Source organism: Sebastes umbrosus, chromosome 12 (genome assembly GCF_015220745.1).
Source record: "Sebastes umbrosus isolate fSebUmb1 chromosome 12, fSebUmb1.pri, whole genome shotgun sequence".
In the NCBI taxonomy this organism is placed as follows: Eukaryota; Metazoa; Chordata; class Actinopteri; order Perciformes; family Sebastidae; genus Sebastes; species Sebastes umbrosus.
The window spans coordinates 320626-337964 of NC_051280.1; the positions used below are offsets into that span (position 1 = coordinate 320626).

The window sequence follows — 17339 nt, forward strand, 5'->3', positions numbered from 1 at the left end:
CCTCTAGTCTAGTCTAATAAAAGATCTTTTGGGGCTTTTTGTGTGTGCTCCTTGTTGTGGTCCACCTTCAGCTTTGGTTGACCATAAGCCTCTAGTGTGGGGTACTGTTATAACCTGTTACAACCTGTTACAGCCTGTTACAACCTGTTACAGCCTGTTACAGCCTGTTACAGCCTGTCACAGCCTGTCACAGCCTGTTACAGCCTGTTACAACCTGTTACAGCCTGTTGCAGCCTGTTACAACATGTTACAACCTGTTACAGCCTGTTACAACCTGTTACAGCCTGTTACAGCCTGTTACAGCCTGTTACAACCTGTTACAGCCTGTTACAGCCTGTTACAACCTGTTACAACCTATTACAGCCTGTTACAGCCTGTTACAACCTGTTACAACCTGTTACAACCTGTTACAGCCTGTTACAACCTGTTATAACCTGTTACAACCTGTTACAGCCTGTTACAGCCTGTTACAGCCTCCAGGCACACTGTGTGTGATGATGTCAGCACATATAATATTAAACTCCATAGATCTCTTTACAGTTGAAAACAGAGCTATGGTGCACATGATTTACAGTTGTGACTACCTGACTATTTATCCTGTTGTTACCAAGCATTTCAAAGCCACATATTTCTATACTGTATATCATCCACACGTTTAAAATGAGTCTGACTTGAGAATTGATCTAATGAAAGTGAAAGTAAAGTGACTCCAGGCTGTATTTTTGACTCCCAGATGGCGTCCCGTTTACCTGGTGGGTAGGACGAGCCAATGAGAGGCATTCTTATTGGGGGGGTTCAGGACCAGGCATACAGAAGTGTTCCTGTGGTATCGAACACAACTGTACTGACCCCAAACACTATTGCAACTGTGACGCTGACCTGCGCACCTGGTGAGTGGACCACTACTCAGCTGAGCAGCTTCTTATCTTTTGCTAGTTCAAGTTACACTGAACTGTAGTCCTGACCTTCACTGAAGCAGCACTTGCCTTGTTAATGCTTTGGCTAACAACACTATTACTACATGACTGCTGTATGCTGTCAGTAGAAACCAGGATGTCTGTGGATTCTGCTTTTATTCCTTCTTATTGTGTGTTGTTTGTTTCTAATCTGTCATCATGTATTGTACTGTACTGTAAGTCTGCTTCATGTATTTTTGTTTATAGGGACAGGTAGAAACTGTGATTAGTCTAAATGTACAGTATGTTCTGTAAGTCTGCTTTTGCAACCTTGCTCATCTTTTTGATATGCTTCTAAAATTTTAGTTGGACATCCAACATAAGACAGAAATGTTTCACTTCTGAAACCTGTTAATTGAGTTTTGTTTTTTGTTTTTGTTCAACATGTCAAATGCCAGGAACCCCCCCCCCCCTCCCTCCAACCACCACCACCACCACCAAATCAATTAACCAAGAGAAGATTTAAGTTGTTGAGTGAAAAAGCAATCAGCACTCTCTGTAGGACAATTTAGAAGGAAAGAAAACTATAATATATGTTTTTCTTGATGAACTTATTTCCAATAGTTCTTCATATGCACAGTTTAATGATGCAGTAGACCACTAGTTCTCAAAGTTTTACTCCAAGTACCACCTCAGAAAACATATGGTACTCCAAGTCCCACCAGTATGACCGATGTTAAAATACAGTAGCGTAAGCCTACCCCATCAATGCACAGTTCACGCAGGAGGCAAATTCATTCCTAATAAGAATATTACTTATTGTTGGCTTTTGTCAGCCACAGCCATGCTGGACAAAGGGGGAGCACTAAAACTGGCACCTAAAGTCTTCCACACATCTCTCATACTACGCAAGGGCCATATTTCCTTACTGTTTTGCGCTGTTTGCAGCTAGCAGGTGCTGTGCAGACTTCACTGCTGAAGTAGTCACTAGCACTTGTGCTCGATTCACTGTCGTCCACTTCAGTTTCTACAGGGCTGCTCGAAATATTCTCCTCCTGATCCGCACTTCTCCTCCTAATAGTTCCCGTTTGGAGCCACGATTGCAGTGTTTTTGAACCCTTCATAATTTTAGCTACCTCTGCTTACTATCTTATCAATCAATCAATCAATCAATCAATCAACATTTATTTGTATAGCCCTTTACAATAACCAAAAGGTACCCAAAGTGCTTAATGTATTAACATCAAGAAATAACAGGAATAAAAACATAACATATAAAATCATAAAAAGGTACATAAAAAGCAGAGGGAAAATGTCACCGGGTTACTAGGTATTAAAGCCAATCTAAATCAAAAAGTCTTGAGCTTAGATTTAAAGAGTACTAGGTCAGTGATAGTGCGTATATCAGGGGGGAACTTGTTCCATAGTTTAGGAGCAGCAACAGCAAAAGCACGATCACCCCACAGCTTATACCTCGACCTCGGGACTTCTATAAAAAGTTGACCCGATGACCACAAAGCCCTGTTATGCTCGCGGAGAGTTAAAATCTGGGACAAATAAGGTGGGGCGAGGCCGTTAATGGATTTAAAAACAAACATCAATAGTTTAAAATCGATTCTAAAGCGAACTGGAAGCCAACGGAGTGAGTAAAGTGTGTTATCATCTGGAAGTGTCAGTTAAAAAGCGAGCAGCAGCATTTTGCACAAGTTGGAGGAGCGTGAGGGAAGACTGGTTGAGACCAACATACAGTGCATCACAATAAGCAAGTCTCGAGCTAATAAAAGCGTGAATTGCCTTCTCAAGATCGTGCCGATTGTGGAAGGGCCTTACCTTAGCCATCACAGTTTAGCTTGTAACTGATTGTGGATGTTTTCAAGCACTACTACAAAAATACGTAGCTGCTACATGGTGGGTAGTAGCGTGTGCATACATTTCAAAATAAAATTACAGCAAAGCCAAAACTAATTTTAAATCCCATTTCAAAGATCTCATGATTACGGTATTTTCATTTGTAGTAGTATTTTCATAGTATTAGGTTTTTAAATTAATTTTATAACATTTAAAAAAAATATTTCAGAGATTCCTCTGCGTGCCACTAGAGGGAACCCGCGTACCACCAGTGGTACACGTACCATAGTTTGAGAACCACTGCAGTAGACAATTTTAGCAGATAGGTCAGCTGTGTTTACTTTCAAATTAGTGGTTCTAATTAAAAATATAGTTATAAAATATGTGTGATTGGTTCATCATGTTGATGCCCTACTGGACTCTACTATGAAGCTGTGTCTACTGCTGGAGCTGCGTGCCCAAATCCAATCAGTTAGTAGAGTCCTAACAGACCAAGGCTGTAAAAAACACTGTTTGACTTGGAAATCAGTGTTTTAGTGTAAAATTGCTTCTGATATCGTCTAGTGTAATATGATCTGGACTTGACTGACGGGTGTTTTGTTTCCCTGTGTGTGTGTGTGTGTGTGCACAGGAGGGAGGATGCGGGCCTGTTAGTGTATAAAGACCATTTGCCAGTCAGTCAGGTTGTGGTTGGTGATACAAGCAGAGCTGGATCTGAGGCCAAACTGACAATAGGGCCACTCAAATGCCAGGGGGACCGTAAGTGACTCTCTCTCTCTCTCTCTCTCTCTCTCTCTCTCTCTCTCTCTCTCTCTCTCTCTCTCTCTCTCTCTCTCTCACACACACATTCACACACACACGCACACACACACACACACACACACACAAATACTCAACAAACAAGCACACATCACTCTTTCACCAGAGACACCAGAGATATTTATATCCATGTCCTGCTGTTGTTATCTGAAGGGAACTTCTGGAACGCAGCGTCCTTCACCAGCCCTGCTTCGTCCCTCCACTTCCCTTCCTTCAGAGGAGAAACCAGCACTGACATCTCCTTCTACTTTAAGACTTCGTCCACTCATGGAGTCTTTCTGGAGAACCTGGGAACCGCTGACTTCCTTCACATTGAACTCAGAGGTGTGTCTGTGTGTGTACACTTTACACAATTTTCTAGAATCTTCTTGAGGACAATCAAACATTCCTAGTTGAGATATGAGTAAAATGTTTTCTTTAATAGTACCACTAGGAGTTGCCATTAGAAATGTCCAAAACCAACATACAGGAAGTAGCTTTAGTCAGTGAGAGGTGCTTTAATAACACCCCAATTTTTATTTAAAGGTCCCATATTGTAAAAAGGGAGATTGTCATGTCTGTTATAGTATAAAGCAGGTTTAAGTGCCATATAAATACTGTGAAAGTATTGAAACATTCAATATACGGAACAACACACACAGCCCGTATTCAGAAATTGTGCGTGACGCACAAATCCTGACGACTTGTTTCAACAAGTCGTCAGGATTTCTGTCCATTTGTGATGTCACAAATATACAATATTTAGACCATTACACGGTTTTATATGTAAACATTCTAAATGTGTCCCAGTTTATTTCCTGTTGCAGTGTATGTAAATAACATCAGTTGACAGGAAGTAAACATTGACCCAAACTGTTGCCTAGCAACGTAATTCCGTTGCAATTCCGTTGATATGAGCTAAAACGGAGCGTTTCAGACAGAGTGTGAATACAGGTATATTCAGGCCGACAGTATGAGGAAAATAAAGGTTTTTTTTAACATTACAGCATGTAAACATGTTCTAGTACAAACACAAAATACAAGTATGAACCTGAAAATGAGCAGGATACCTCCCCTTTAACCAATCTAGTCAACCAGGAACATATTTTGACTTTAAGAAAGTCCCTTAACTATGTGACAGTATTTGACTAAGACATGTAATCAGGTTAGTTCACTCAGAAGAAGGCTTTATTTGGCCAGGTTGTTGAAAGGATTAGTGCTTACTGATGACAGGAGGGATGTAAGCAAATGTAAGAAATGGGAGTTTTTTCACTTGGTATGGCAGGCACTAATTCACAGAAAGAACAGAGTAATTTATGTGCTTGACAGTAAATAAAGAAAATGGATAAACAAAAAAAGAATAAAGAGATAAATATGCTGAGGGGTCTGGACTGAAAAGGGCATGTTGGCCAAATACTTACAGTAGGCCACTGAAATATCTTCAGTTGCCCAAAGTAGATTATGTTTTTAATACATTTTGGTTGAATTAATTCCAATCAGATGAGAAATCAGAGATGGACCTTGTGTTTGGTGAAACTTTAATCCTGAAGTCTGTTCATGTTTGATTTTGATCCCGGGGCTCCCAGGAGGCTCAGTGGTCTTCTTCTCTTTTGACGTGGGCAGTGAGCGAGTGGAGCTCAGCGTCCACTCGCCGGTGCCTCTGAACGATGACCAATGGCATCGTGTGGAGGCTGAGAAGAACATCAAGGAATCAGTGCTGCAGCTTAATGGACAGTACAAAGAGGTCCGACCCACGCCACCACAGGGACACACAAAACTGGAGTTCTACAGTGAGCTATATGTTGGTAAGACACATGTACACCTCATGTACTGTACTGTTCGCCACAGCTGTCACATGTGATGTCATACACTCACCACTGTCTTCAGGGTGCATCAACAGAGATCTTAAAGTGTTGAATGTGCTGTAAAGACTCTGACTAGATGTTCCAGAACCACATCAGGAAGTCCCACTGGGATACTTGTGGGATGATGCTGCTGGTTCCTGTGACGTTTCACTACAAAACATGATGAATAAACTATGTACCAGTTAATGATAGCTACGTATGTCTGTATAACTACAATTTATCTGTAACATTCGGTGTTGTGATGAAAAATGTGTCCAGAGTGTTAATAAGATAAGATAAGATAAGATTTACTTTTATTGTCCCCGTGGGGACATTTTTCCTGGACTCCGTCCAACTGCAGTTCCAAACACTGAATTAAAACAACATCAACAAGAATACTAAACGATTCCACATAAGACAGGGAAACAGTTTCACAGAAAGAGATGTTTCAACACATACACAGTCCACGTACATAATGGAACATACTATCACACAACCCATGGCAGGTGCACCCAGGTAGTGCACTGCACCGTCTACCATCTTGCCCATATTGCACAGACAATAGCCCAAAGCTATCATAAGGACAGTGCAATGTGTTGTATCTGTGTAATCACAGATACAACACATTGCACTGTCCTTATGATAGCTTTATGTTACGAGTTGTTGAGAAGTTTAATAGACATCGGCAAGAATGGATGTTTGTCGCGGTTCAATCTGCTCCGTGGGACTAACAACTGGGAATAACAAATTCTAGAGAAATGGTGCCTTCAAATGAAACTGGTGAGCTTGTGTTTACAACATGGGAAGTCGTGTACACGATATGCTTGGCGTTCAAGTGGTTAAGTCGTGAGAAGACCATTGCTAAGCAACGGCAATATTAACGTTACTAACGTTGGCGTCTAGAAGCCACAGAGGCTAACAATTTAGCAAGCTAAATATGTGGGTAACATAATGCAGGAATTACAAAGGTATAATGACAGAGGAGAAAGATGAGGCCGTTGGGAATATCAACATTTTCCAAAATTACCAAGAAAAACAATATACAACTAAAATTACAATATATTAAGTTAATATGCACCGAAAAATGAATTCCCATGGGCTCTGTCATTTCTCACAACGTCAACAAACACGTCACATCTCGTGAACTCAGAGCTTTCAGAAACTTTCCACTTCCGAGGTTGTGAATACGACAAGAGCGGGGCGTTCATATGGACTCATCTCGTAAACACGGTAAACACCACCACATTTGAAGGCACCAAAAGTAGTGAAAAGTGTCCGTCGTGCTGTACACCTGCGTGAGTATGATTTACACTATTGCTAATGAGCCAGTGGTTGTGAAGCATGAATGAAACAGCTGTAGACTTTAGTGCTGTGCCTAAAATAATGCTATGCTTCATGTCTTTTTCCAAGGTGCCTCGGGTGGTCACAGGGGTTTTTTGGGCTGCATGCGGGCTCTGAAGATAAATGGTGTGACCTTTGACCTGGAGGAGAGGGCAAAGATGACTCCAGGGGTGAATCCAGGCTGCCAGGGCCACTGCAGCCGGTACGGGATGCACTGCAGGAATGGAGGGAAGTGTGTGGAGCAGTACAGTGGATACTTGTGTGACTGCTCCCTCACTGCGTACGATGGACCTTTCTGCACCGATGGTACGGCCTCCAACACTGATGGGATTAGAGTAGATGACATCATGTTAGATTAGATGGTGCCATTTTTCATTAGATTAGATTAGATTAGATGCAGCAACAAAGAGTGGTCAACATTTTGAAGATGTTTTAATTTCCCTTCCTTCTGCTTTGTGTGTTAGATGTAGGCGGCTACTTTGAGCCAGGAACCCTGGTGCGGTACGACTTCTTGCCAGAGGCGGGACCATTTGTGTTGCAGGAGGTGAAGAGCGGATCAGGTATCGGTGTTCCTGGTGAGGCCAACCTGACTCAGGAGGAGTTGATTTTCAGCTTCAGCACCGCCAGCGCTCCCAGCATCCTGGTCTACATCAGCTCCAGAACTCAGGACTATCTAGCTGTGGTGCTCAGACACAACGGTGTGCTCATCAACATCATACCTGATCCATTTATTTATTTATTTATTTATATATATATACAATATAGATTTTATGAACTGCTGTTACATTATTATCCTATGTGTGTGTGTGTGTGTGTGTGTGTGTGTACAGGCACTCTCCAGATCCGCTACAGTCTTGGGGGGCTCACAGAACCTTACACCATAGATGTGGACCATCGTAACATGGCCAACGAACAGCCACACTCTGTCAACATTACTAGGAACTTCAGGGAGATCCGACTACAGGTGAGTGCTTCCTGCCGCTACATTAGTACCAAATACTTTATGCTGCAAACAAGGAGAACACGTGTGTCAGATGAGATGTTTAGATTGATATCAGTCTCTTGTCTGTGTGTTAATTACTGATCTGCAAAAGGACATGGTATGGTTAGCTTAGCATAGCATAAAGACTGGAAGCCAGCTCTGTTCATAGCTCCAAAATACACCTACCAACACCTGTCAATCGGACTTATTAACATGATGTGTCTTGTTTGCTGTAACAGCACACACAGCACATTCTGTGGATTATCCAGAAGAGCATGGACACTGACTCTGTAAAGATGTTGTTGGCTTTTTAAAATGTAATCTTTCCATGCTGTGAGAGGCACAAACAAGTTTCAACAAAGGGTAGAACTTGCCTTTTAAAGCCCACATTGGAAGATGAACAGTTGTTGGTAGTAATGACAACCGAGCAGATTAAAGTTGGACTTTGTCACTGTTCCTTTCCTCCGTCCATATTCTCCAGCTGGACCACTACCCCGTGTCCACATACATTCTACCTGAGGCCTCGGACACCCAGTTCAACTTGGTCAAAAGCATCTTTCTTGGAAAGGTCTTTGGTAAGTGTGAAGATGTGTTTGTGCAGATTGATTTCTCAGGATGTTCTGTGATTTAAATCCTGTCCATATGTGTGATTTCTCTCCTCCTATTCCACTATCACGTTACCTCAGTATTAATTAAAACAACTGATTTTCAGTTTGGTGAAGAATTCAATTCAATTCAATTCAATTTATTTTTGTATAGCGTCAAATCACAACAGAAGTTATCTCAAGACGCTTTATATATAGAGCAGGTCTTAGACCGCACACCATAGTTTAGAGACCCAACAAGATCCACCAAGCGCACTGTGGCCAGGAAAAACTCCCCGATTACTGGGAAGAAACCTGGAGCAGAACCGGGCGCAGGGCGGGCGGCCATCTGCCGAGACCGGATGGGGGGATAGATAGATAGCTAGATAGATAGAGATAGAGAGAGATAGAGAGAGAGAGAGAGAGAGAGAGAGAGAAGCAGCCACAATAGTAGCCTAGCAGCTGTAATAGCTAATACAAGTAGGACTGATAACACAAAACCAATAGTGGTGGATGGAAAGAGTGATAATACAACTATCGGAATTGATGTCATTGGGTCGTCCTCAGACGGGCTTTCAAGCGGAGCTTCCAGCTGTCTCAGTCCACCATACATCTGGCTAGCTCGCCAGCACTGTCCAGCATCTCTCCTCAGTACGTCCATGTGTGTTGGTGTGGGACGTCCCTGTGTTCGATGCCCGTGCGTTGGTTCCCGCAGCATCAGCATGCTTGCTGGGAGTTCTTGATGTCTTTGGCAGTGACCGAGAAGTGTTATTCTCCAGGCTGCCACTTTGTCACTAGGTGTTGGTAGTCCCTCGTTAGCATTGGTAGTCCCTCGTACAGACGGAATTAATTAATGATGGTAGCAGTTGGTGTCAAGCAGGCACCGGATGCGGTAGCAGATGCAGCCACAATACAGGTGAAACCCCGCTCCAAGTGTACCCCTGCTCCAGGTATAACCTCGCTCTCGGTGTGATCCCGCTCCAGGTATGACCTCGCTCTAGGTGTGACCCCGCTCCACGGTTAGCTGCGAGACAAGGAGGCACAAGGACTCCCGGGGAGGAATGAAGTTAGTAACAACATGGACATGGGACATGAGTATATACAGAAGGAGAGGGGAGCTAAGTGTGTCATATGAAGTCCCCCGGCAGTCTAGGCCTATAGCAGTTTAAGTATAAGCGTTATCAAAGAGGAAAGTCTTTAGCCTACTCTTAAATGTAGAGACGGTGTCTGCCTCCCAGACTGAAACTGGGAGCTGGTTCCAGAGAAGAGGAGCTTGATAGCTGAAGGCTCTCGCTCCCATTCTACTTTTGGAGACTCTAGGAACCTCAAGTAACCCTGCATTCTGTGAGCGCAGTGCTCTAGTGGGGTAATAGGGTACTATGAACTCTTTAAGATATGATGGGGCTTGACCGTTTAGCGCTTTGTAGGTGAGGAGGACGATTTTAAAATCTGTTCTGGATTTTACAGGCAGCCAGTGTAGAGAAGCTAATACAGGCGTAATATGATCTCGAAGAAGGAAGGTTAAACGTGCTTCAGCCGCCTCACAAGGAATAGTAGGCCTGTCTGGTGCTCACAGAGTAGGCCAATCTAGTAACAGCAGAGACTTCAGAGAGCAGGTCCCTAGCACACTGGAGCACACGGATTAAAGGCAGTCAACTTCATTAAAGACTAACGTTTCGACGCCAACTTCATCAGAGTCAAACAGATCTGAGACTCAAATCCACTTAAATAGCCTCCCTAGATGGAAACTGATTCAGCACAGGCTGGAACACATGGGGAGGGAACAAAACGTTGCGTTGCGTGTAGGCAGGTAACCAATCATATATCATATAATAATAAAAAGAGAGAAGCAAAAGTACGTATATAAACAGCAGTTTCAGTGACTACATCCATGTACATATATCAAAAATAATTGTAATAATAGTGATAAATAACGACAAAGATAAATTCCTCCCCTCATCCAAATATCAAAAAAGGTCTTAAATATCTTAAATGCCAGTGAGCTACAATCCCATTATCAATAGATAAAAGAGACATACATGAGGGGATAAAGAATGTCCCCACCATAGATGATAATATCGTCTCCTATTGAAAACTATAGTAAATAGCCTGTGTCAAGCAATGTGGTAAAGTAACGAGTGCGGCTGGTTCAGGCTATAAAAAACACGCCAGGCTTAGTTCTTCATTAAGTCCTGATGATTTTCAGTTTGCTCCTGGATCCGTCCATCATTTACAGCTGCTATTTTAAAGTGTATCTGTAAGAACCGGAGGCCCACTGGTGAACAGGGTCACCTGAACACAGTGTTCTTGTCTATTACAGAATCACAATGGTGAAACCCGTCATCCAGAATATCAAGTTACGGCGAGCATGGCAAATATTTTATTACCCACCTCCTTCTAGAATATTAATCTCATCCAATTCATAATTTAGAGTGGCTGCAATATGCAGACAGCAGCATCATCATCTGAGAGACTGAATCCCAACAACAACAACTAAATGTACTTTTTTTAACAGTAGACAGTTGAGAGCTGATAAGAAATGAGGGGACTCCAACTCAGGCTTTAAAATTGTAATTCGATGATCAGTCTCTCACCCCCCCTAGGCCACTAGAAAAGAAAATCTACACCAATAAGGCGTCGTGGTAATGAGTAGCATCTACTGAAGTATTGATCTGCCCATGCAGAGGTAGGCCAACATTAAGGTGGTGCAGAGTGATGTGTACTCACCAGTAGTGAGCAGTGTGCAGCAGTGGAGCTGATCCCAGCTGACATTGGGTGAAGGCGGGGGGGCTGGAGCTGATCCCAGCTGACATTGGGTGAAGGCGGGGTACACCCTGGCCAGGTCTCCAGAGGGCTGACACATAGAGACAGACAACCATTCACACTCACATTCACACCTACGGGACATATAGAGTCAACAATGAACCTAACCTGCATGTCTTTGAACTGTGGGAGGAAACCTGAGCACCCGGAGAGAACCTACGCTAACACAGAGGGAACATGCTAACACGGGGAGAACATGCTAAGACAGAGGGAACATGCTAACACAGGGAGAACATGCTAACAGAGAGAGAACATGCTAACACAGAGAGAACATGCTAACACAGGGAGAGAACATGCTAACAGAGAGAGAACATGCTAACACAGAGGGAACATGCTAACATAGGGAGAACATGCTAACACAGAGAGAACATGCTAACATAGGGAGAACATGCTAATACAGAGAGAACATGCTAACAGAGAGAGAACATGCTAACACAGAGAGAGAACATGCTAACACAGAGGGAACATGCTAACATGGGGAGAACATGCTAACACAGAGAGAACATGCTAACACAGAGGGAACATGCTAACACAGGGAGAGAACATGCTAACACAGAGAGAACATGCTAACACAGGGAGAACATGCTAACACAGAGGGAACATGCTAACACAGGGAGAGAACATGCTAACACAGAGAGAACATGCTAACACAGAGGGAACATGCTAACACAGAGAGAACATGCTAACACAGGGAGAGAACATGCTAACACAGGGAGAACATGCTAACACAGGGAGAGAACATGCTAACACAGAGAGAACATGCTAACACAGAGGGAACATGCTAACACAGGGAGAGAACATGCTAACACAGGGAGAACATGCTAACACAGGGAGAGAACATGCTAACACAGGGAGAACATGCTAACACAGAGAGAACATGCTAACACAGAGGGAACATGCTAACACAGGGAGAGAACATGCTAACACAGGGAGAACATGCTAACAGAGAAAACATGCTAACACAGGGAGAGAACATACTAACACAGAGAGAACATGCTAACACAGGGAGAGAACATACTAACACAGAGAGAACATGCTAACACAGGGAGAGAACATGCTAACACAGGGAGAGAACATGCTAACACAGGGAGAACATGCTAACAGAGAAAACATGCTAACACAGGGAGAGAACATACTAACACAGAGAGAACATGCTAACACAGGGAGAGAACATACTAACACAGAGAGAACATACTAACACAGAGAGAACATGCTAACACAGGGAGAGAACATACTAACACAGAGAGAACATGCTAACACAGAGGGAACATGCTAACACAGAGAGAACATGCTAACACAGGGAGAGAACATGCTAACAGAGAGAACATGCTAACACAGGGAGAACATGCTAACAGAGAGAACATGCTAACAGAGAGAGAACATGCTAACACAGAGAGAGAACATGCTAACACAGAGAGAACATGCTAACACAGAGGGAACATGCTAACACAGGGAGAGAACATGCTAACACAGAGGGAACATGCTAACACAGGGAGAGAACATGCTAACAGGGAGAACATGCTAACACAGAGAGAACATGCTAACACAGAGGGAACATGCTAACACAGGGAGAGAACATGCTAACACAGAGAGAACATGCTAACACAGAGGGAACATGCTAACACAGAGAGAACATGCTAACACAGGGAGAGAACATGCTAACACAGGGAGAACATGCTAACACAGGGAGAGAACATGCTAACACAGGGAGAACATGCTAACACAGAGGGAACATGCTAACACAGGGAGAGAACATGCTAACACAGGGAGAACATGCTAACACAGAGAGAACATGCTAACACAGAGGGAACATGCTAACACAGGGAGAGAACATGCTAACACAGAGAGAACATGCTAACACAGAGGGAACATGCTAACACAGAGAGAACATGCTAACACAGGGAGAGAACATGCTAACAGAGGGAGAACATGCTAACACAGGGAGAGAACATGCTAACACAGGGAGAACATGCTAACACAGAGAGAACATGCTAACACAGAGGGAACATGCTAACACAGGGAGAGAACATGCTAACACAGGGAGAACATGCTAACACAGGGAGAACATGCTAACACAGGGAGAACATGCTAACAGAGAAAACATGCTAACACAGGGAGAGAACATACTAACACAGAGAGAACATGCTAACACAGAGGGAACATGCTAACACAGAGAGAACATGCTAACACAGGGAGAGAACATGCTAACACAGAGAGAACATGCTAACACAGAGAGAGAACATGCTAACACAGAGAGAACATGCTAACACAGGGAGAGAACATGCTAACATAGGGAGAACATGCTAACACAGAGAGAACATGCTAACAGAGAGAGAACATGCTAACACAGAGGGAACATGCTAACATAGGGAGAACATGCTAACACAGAGAGAACATGCTAACACAGGGAGAACATGCTAACACAGGGAGAGAACATGCTAACACAGAGGGAACATGCTAACACAGAGAGAACATGCTAACACAGAGAGAGAACATGCTAACACAGAGGGAACATGCTAACACAGGGAGAGAACATGCTAACACAGAGAGAACATGCTAACACAGGGAGAACATGCTAACACAGAGGGAACATGCTAACACAGGGAGAGAACATGCTAACACAGGGAGAACATGCTAACACAGGGAGAACATGCTAACACAGAGAGAATATGCTAACACAGAGGGAACATGCTAACACAGGGAGAGAACATGCTAACACAGAGAACATGCTAACACAGAGGGAACATGCTAACACAGAGAGAACATGCTAACACAGGGAGAGAACATGCTAACACAGGGAGAACATGCTAACACAGGGAGAGAACATGCTAACACAGGGAGAACATGCTAACACAGAGAGAACATGCTAACACAGAGGGAACATGCTAACACAGGGAGAGAACATGCTAACACAGAGGGAACATGCTAACACAGAGGGAACATGCTAACACAGGGAGAACATGCTAACACAGGGAGAACATGCTAACACAGAGAGAACATGCTAACACAGGGAGAACATGCTAACACAGGGAGAACATGCTAACACAGAGGGAACATGCTAACACAGGGAGGGAACATGCTAACACAGAGGGAACATGCTAACACAGAGAGAACATGCTAACACAGAGGGAACATGCTAACACAGGGAGAGAACATGCTAACACAGGGAGAACATGCTAACACAGAGGGAACATGCTAACACAGGGAGAGAACATGCTAACACAGAGGGAACATGCTAACACAGAGAGAACATGCTAACACAGGGAGAACATGCTAACACAGAGAGAACATGCTAACACAGGGAGAACATGCTAACACAGAGAGAACATGCTAACACAGAGGGAACATGCTAACACAGGGAGAGAACATGCTAACACAGAGGGAACATGCTAACACAGGGAGAGAACATGCTAACACAGGGAGGGAACATGCTAACACAGAGGGAACATGCTAACACAGAGAGAACATGCTAACACAGAGGGAACATGCTAACAGGGAGAGAACATGCTAACACAGAGGGAACATGCTAACACAGAGGGAACATGCTAACACAGGGAGAGAACATGCTAACACAGAGAGAACATGCTAACACAGAGGGAACATGCTAACACAGAGAGAACATGCTAACACAGGGAGAGAACATGCTAACACAGGGAGAACATGCTAACACAGGGAGAGAACATGCTAACACAGGGAGAACATGCTAACACAGAGAGAACATGCTAACACAGAGAGAACATGCTAACACAGAGGGAACATGCTAACACAGGGAGAGAACATGCTAACACAGGGAGAACATGCTAACACAGGGAGAGAACATGCTAACACAGGGAGAACATGCTAACACAGAGAGAACATGCTAACACAGGGAGAGAACATGCTAACACAGAGGGAACATGCTAACACAGGGAGAGAACATGCTAACACAGGGAGAACATGCCAACACAGGGAGAACATGCTAACACAGAGGGAACATGCTAACACAGGGAGAGAACATGCTAACACAGAGGGAACATGCTAACACAGGGAGAGAACATGCTAACACAGGGAGAACATGCTAACACAGAGGGAACATGCTAACACAGGGAGAGAACATGCTAACACAGAGGGAACATGCTAACACAGGGGGAACATGCTAACTCCCACATTTAACCATGTAGAGCCAAAGTGTGACGTGTCAGCATGTACACACATACAGTATGTGTTGTGTGAGTGGAGCTAACATGTGAAAGGTATACGTGTTGTTGCTTACTGTTAAATGAGTGTGTGTCTCACCGTGGTATATGAGGACAGTGTGTCTCACTGTGGTATATGAGGACAGTGTGTCTCACTGTGGTATATGAGGACAGTGTGTCTCACCGTGGTATATGAGGACAGTATATCTCACTGTGGTATATGAGGACGGTGTGTCTCACCGTGGTATATGAGGACAGTATATCTCACTGTGGTATATGAGGACAGTGTGTCTCACCGTGGTATATGAGGACAGTATATCTCACTGTGGTATATGAGGACAGTATATCTCACCGTGGTATATGAGGACACTGTGTCTCACTGTGGTATATGAGGACAGTATATCTCACCGTGGTATATGAGGACAGTGTGTCTCACTGTGGTATATGAGGACAGTATATCTCACCGTGGTATATGAGGACAGTGTGTCTCACCGTGGTATATGAGGACAGTATATCTCACTGTGGTATATGAGGACAGTATATCTCACCGTGGTATATGAGGACAGTATATCTCACCGTGGTATATGAGGACAGTGTGTCTCACTGTGGTATATGAGGACAGTATATCTCACCGTGGTATATGAGGACAGTGTGTCTCACCGTGGTATATGAGGACAGTGTGTCTCACCGTGGTATATGAGGACAGTGTATCTCACCGTGGTATATGAGGACAGTGTATCTCACTGTGGTATATGAGGACAGTGTGTCTCACTGTGGTATATGAGGACAGTGTATCTCACCGTGGTATATGAGGACAGTGTATCTCACCGTGGTATATGAGGACAGTGTGCCTCACTGTGGTATATGAGGACAGTATTAAACCCAGCAGTGTGCTGGCATAACCATAATCCTCTTCCCTTTTTTACAATATCTTTGCTATATTGGAAATGATATTGCATGCAATGAAATATAATACATTTGGCTAATAATGTCAAGTATGTAAAGTGTTGTGAAGCTATTTATTTATTGTCCATAAATGATGATGTATATAGACATACGAGTGTTCTCCCACCTCTTGTAAAACCCTTTTAAAACCCACTTATCATCTAGATGTGCTCTGGCTACTGAACAGCCGACTGGACGCATCTGGCCCTGAGAAGAGCTTCACTTGTGTTGCTTGGTTAGTTTTGTTGTGGTCTAAAAGTGTTAGAGAAGATTAAACCCTTGTTGCGTCTTTCTTGTAGAAACAGGACAGATCGACCCCATCCTAATCGAGCGCTACAACACGCCGGGCTTTGTGGGCTGTCTGTCCAGAGTTCAGTTGAACAGCTTGGCACCGCTGAAAGCTGCGCTGCGCTCAGGCCTGGCAGCACCCGTCAGTACCCATGGGATTCTGGTCCCTTCCAACTGTGGAGCCTCACCCCTGACCATCTCCCCCATGGCCTCGGCTAGTGACCCCTGGCACGTAGAAGCAGGTAGAGACACACACTGACAGATAATCCATTTTCAAGGAACATCAGAACACGCCAAAGTCAAAATCCAAAAGAACGGGGAGGATGTCAGAACTCAAACAGATAACAAATGTTTGTCCACAGCTGGAGCTGTTTTCCCCTTCGATGAGCACAAGGCTGCTGGGGATGGAGTGGATCGCAACTCTGCCATCATTGGAGGTAAATCTCATTTAACTTCCAGCTACCTTCGAGCTGCAGCTGAGAACAGGCCGTAAAACTGTTGAAACCTACAAAGACCAGACACTCCACACATGACTGTTTGCATCAACATAGACCAATTTTTTTAGTCTCGACCATCAGAAAAGAGCACACATAAAAGTAAAGATAGAAAATAGATAGAGTAAATACAGAGGACAATACACTGGACCATGATTCGAACAACCTTTGAAATGCGAGAATGCATGTTGCCGTATCAAAGGCAGAAATGAACGTCAATCAAAAGCAGTTTGCTCATTAATGCTGCTGGTTTGTTGGCAAAAGCAAAGAAACAGGAACATTGTAAATGCAGACCTGCAGGAGAGAGATACTCATCTGAAC

At 43.7% G+C, this 17339-nt stretch overlaps 1 protein-coding gene across 1 annotated transcript in view; it reads left to right on the plus strand.

Annotated features, from left to right (window-relative positions):
• The window catches only part of LOC119498315 (contactin-associated protein-like 2), a 79826-nt gene that overhangs the window by 58549 nt on the left and 3938 nt on the right, over positions 1-17339 (plus strand). The window contains exons 15-24 of the mRNA XM_037787087.1: positions 734-890; positions 3376-3503; positions 3717-3887; positions 5129-5347; positions 6797-7033; positions 7192-7425; positions 7558-7691; positions 8191-8284; positions 16536-16766; positions 16887-16961. Of these exons, the coding sequence (XP_037643015.1) occupies positions 734-890; positions 3376-3503; positions 3717-3887; positions 5129-5347; positions 6797-7033; positions 7192-7425; positions 7558-7691; positions 8191-8284; positions 16536-16766; positions 16887-16961 (1680 nt within the window). The remainder of the gene's footprint in view (positions 1-733; positions 891-3375; positions 3504-3716; positions 3888-5128; positions 5348-6796; positions 7034-7191; positions 7426-7557; positions 7692-8190; positions 8285-16535; positions 16767-16886; positions 16962-17339) is intronic.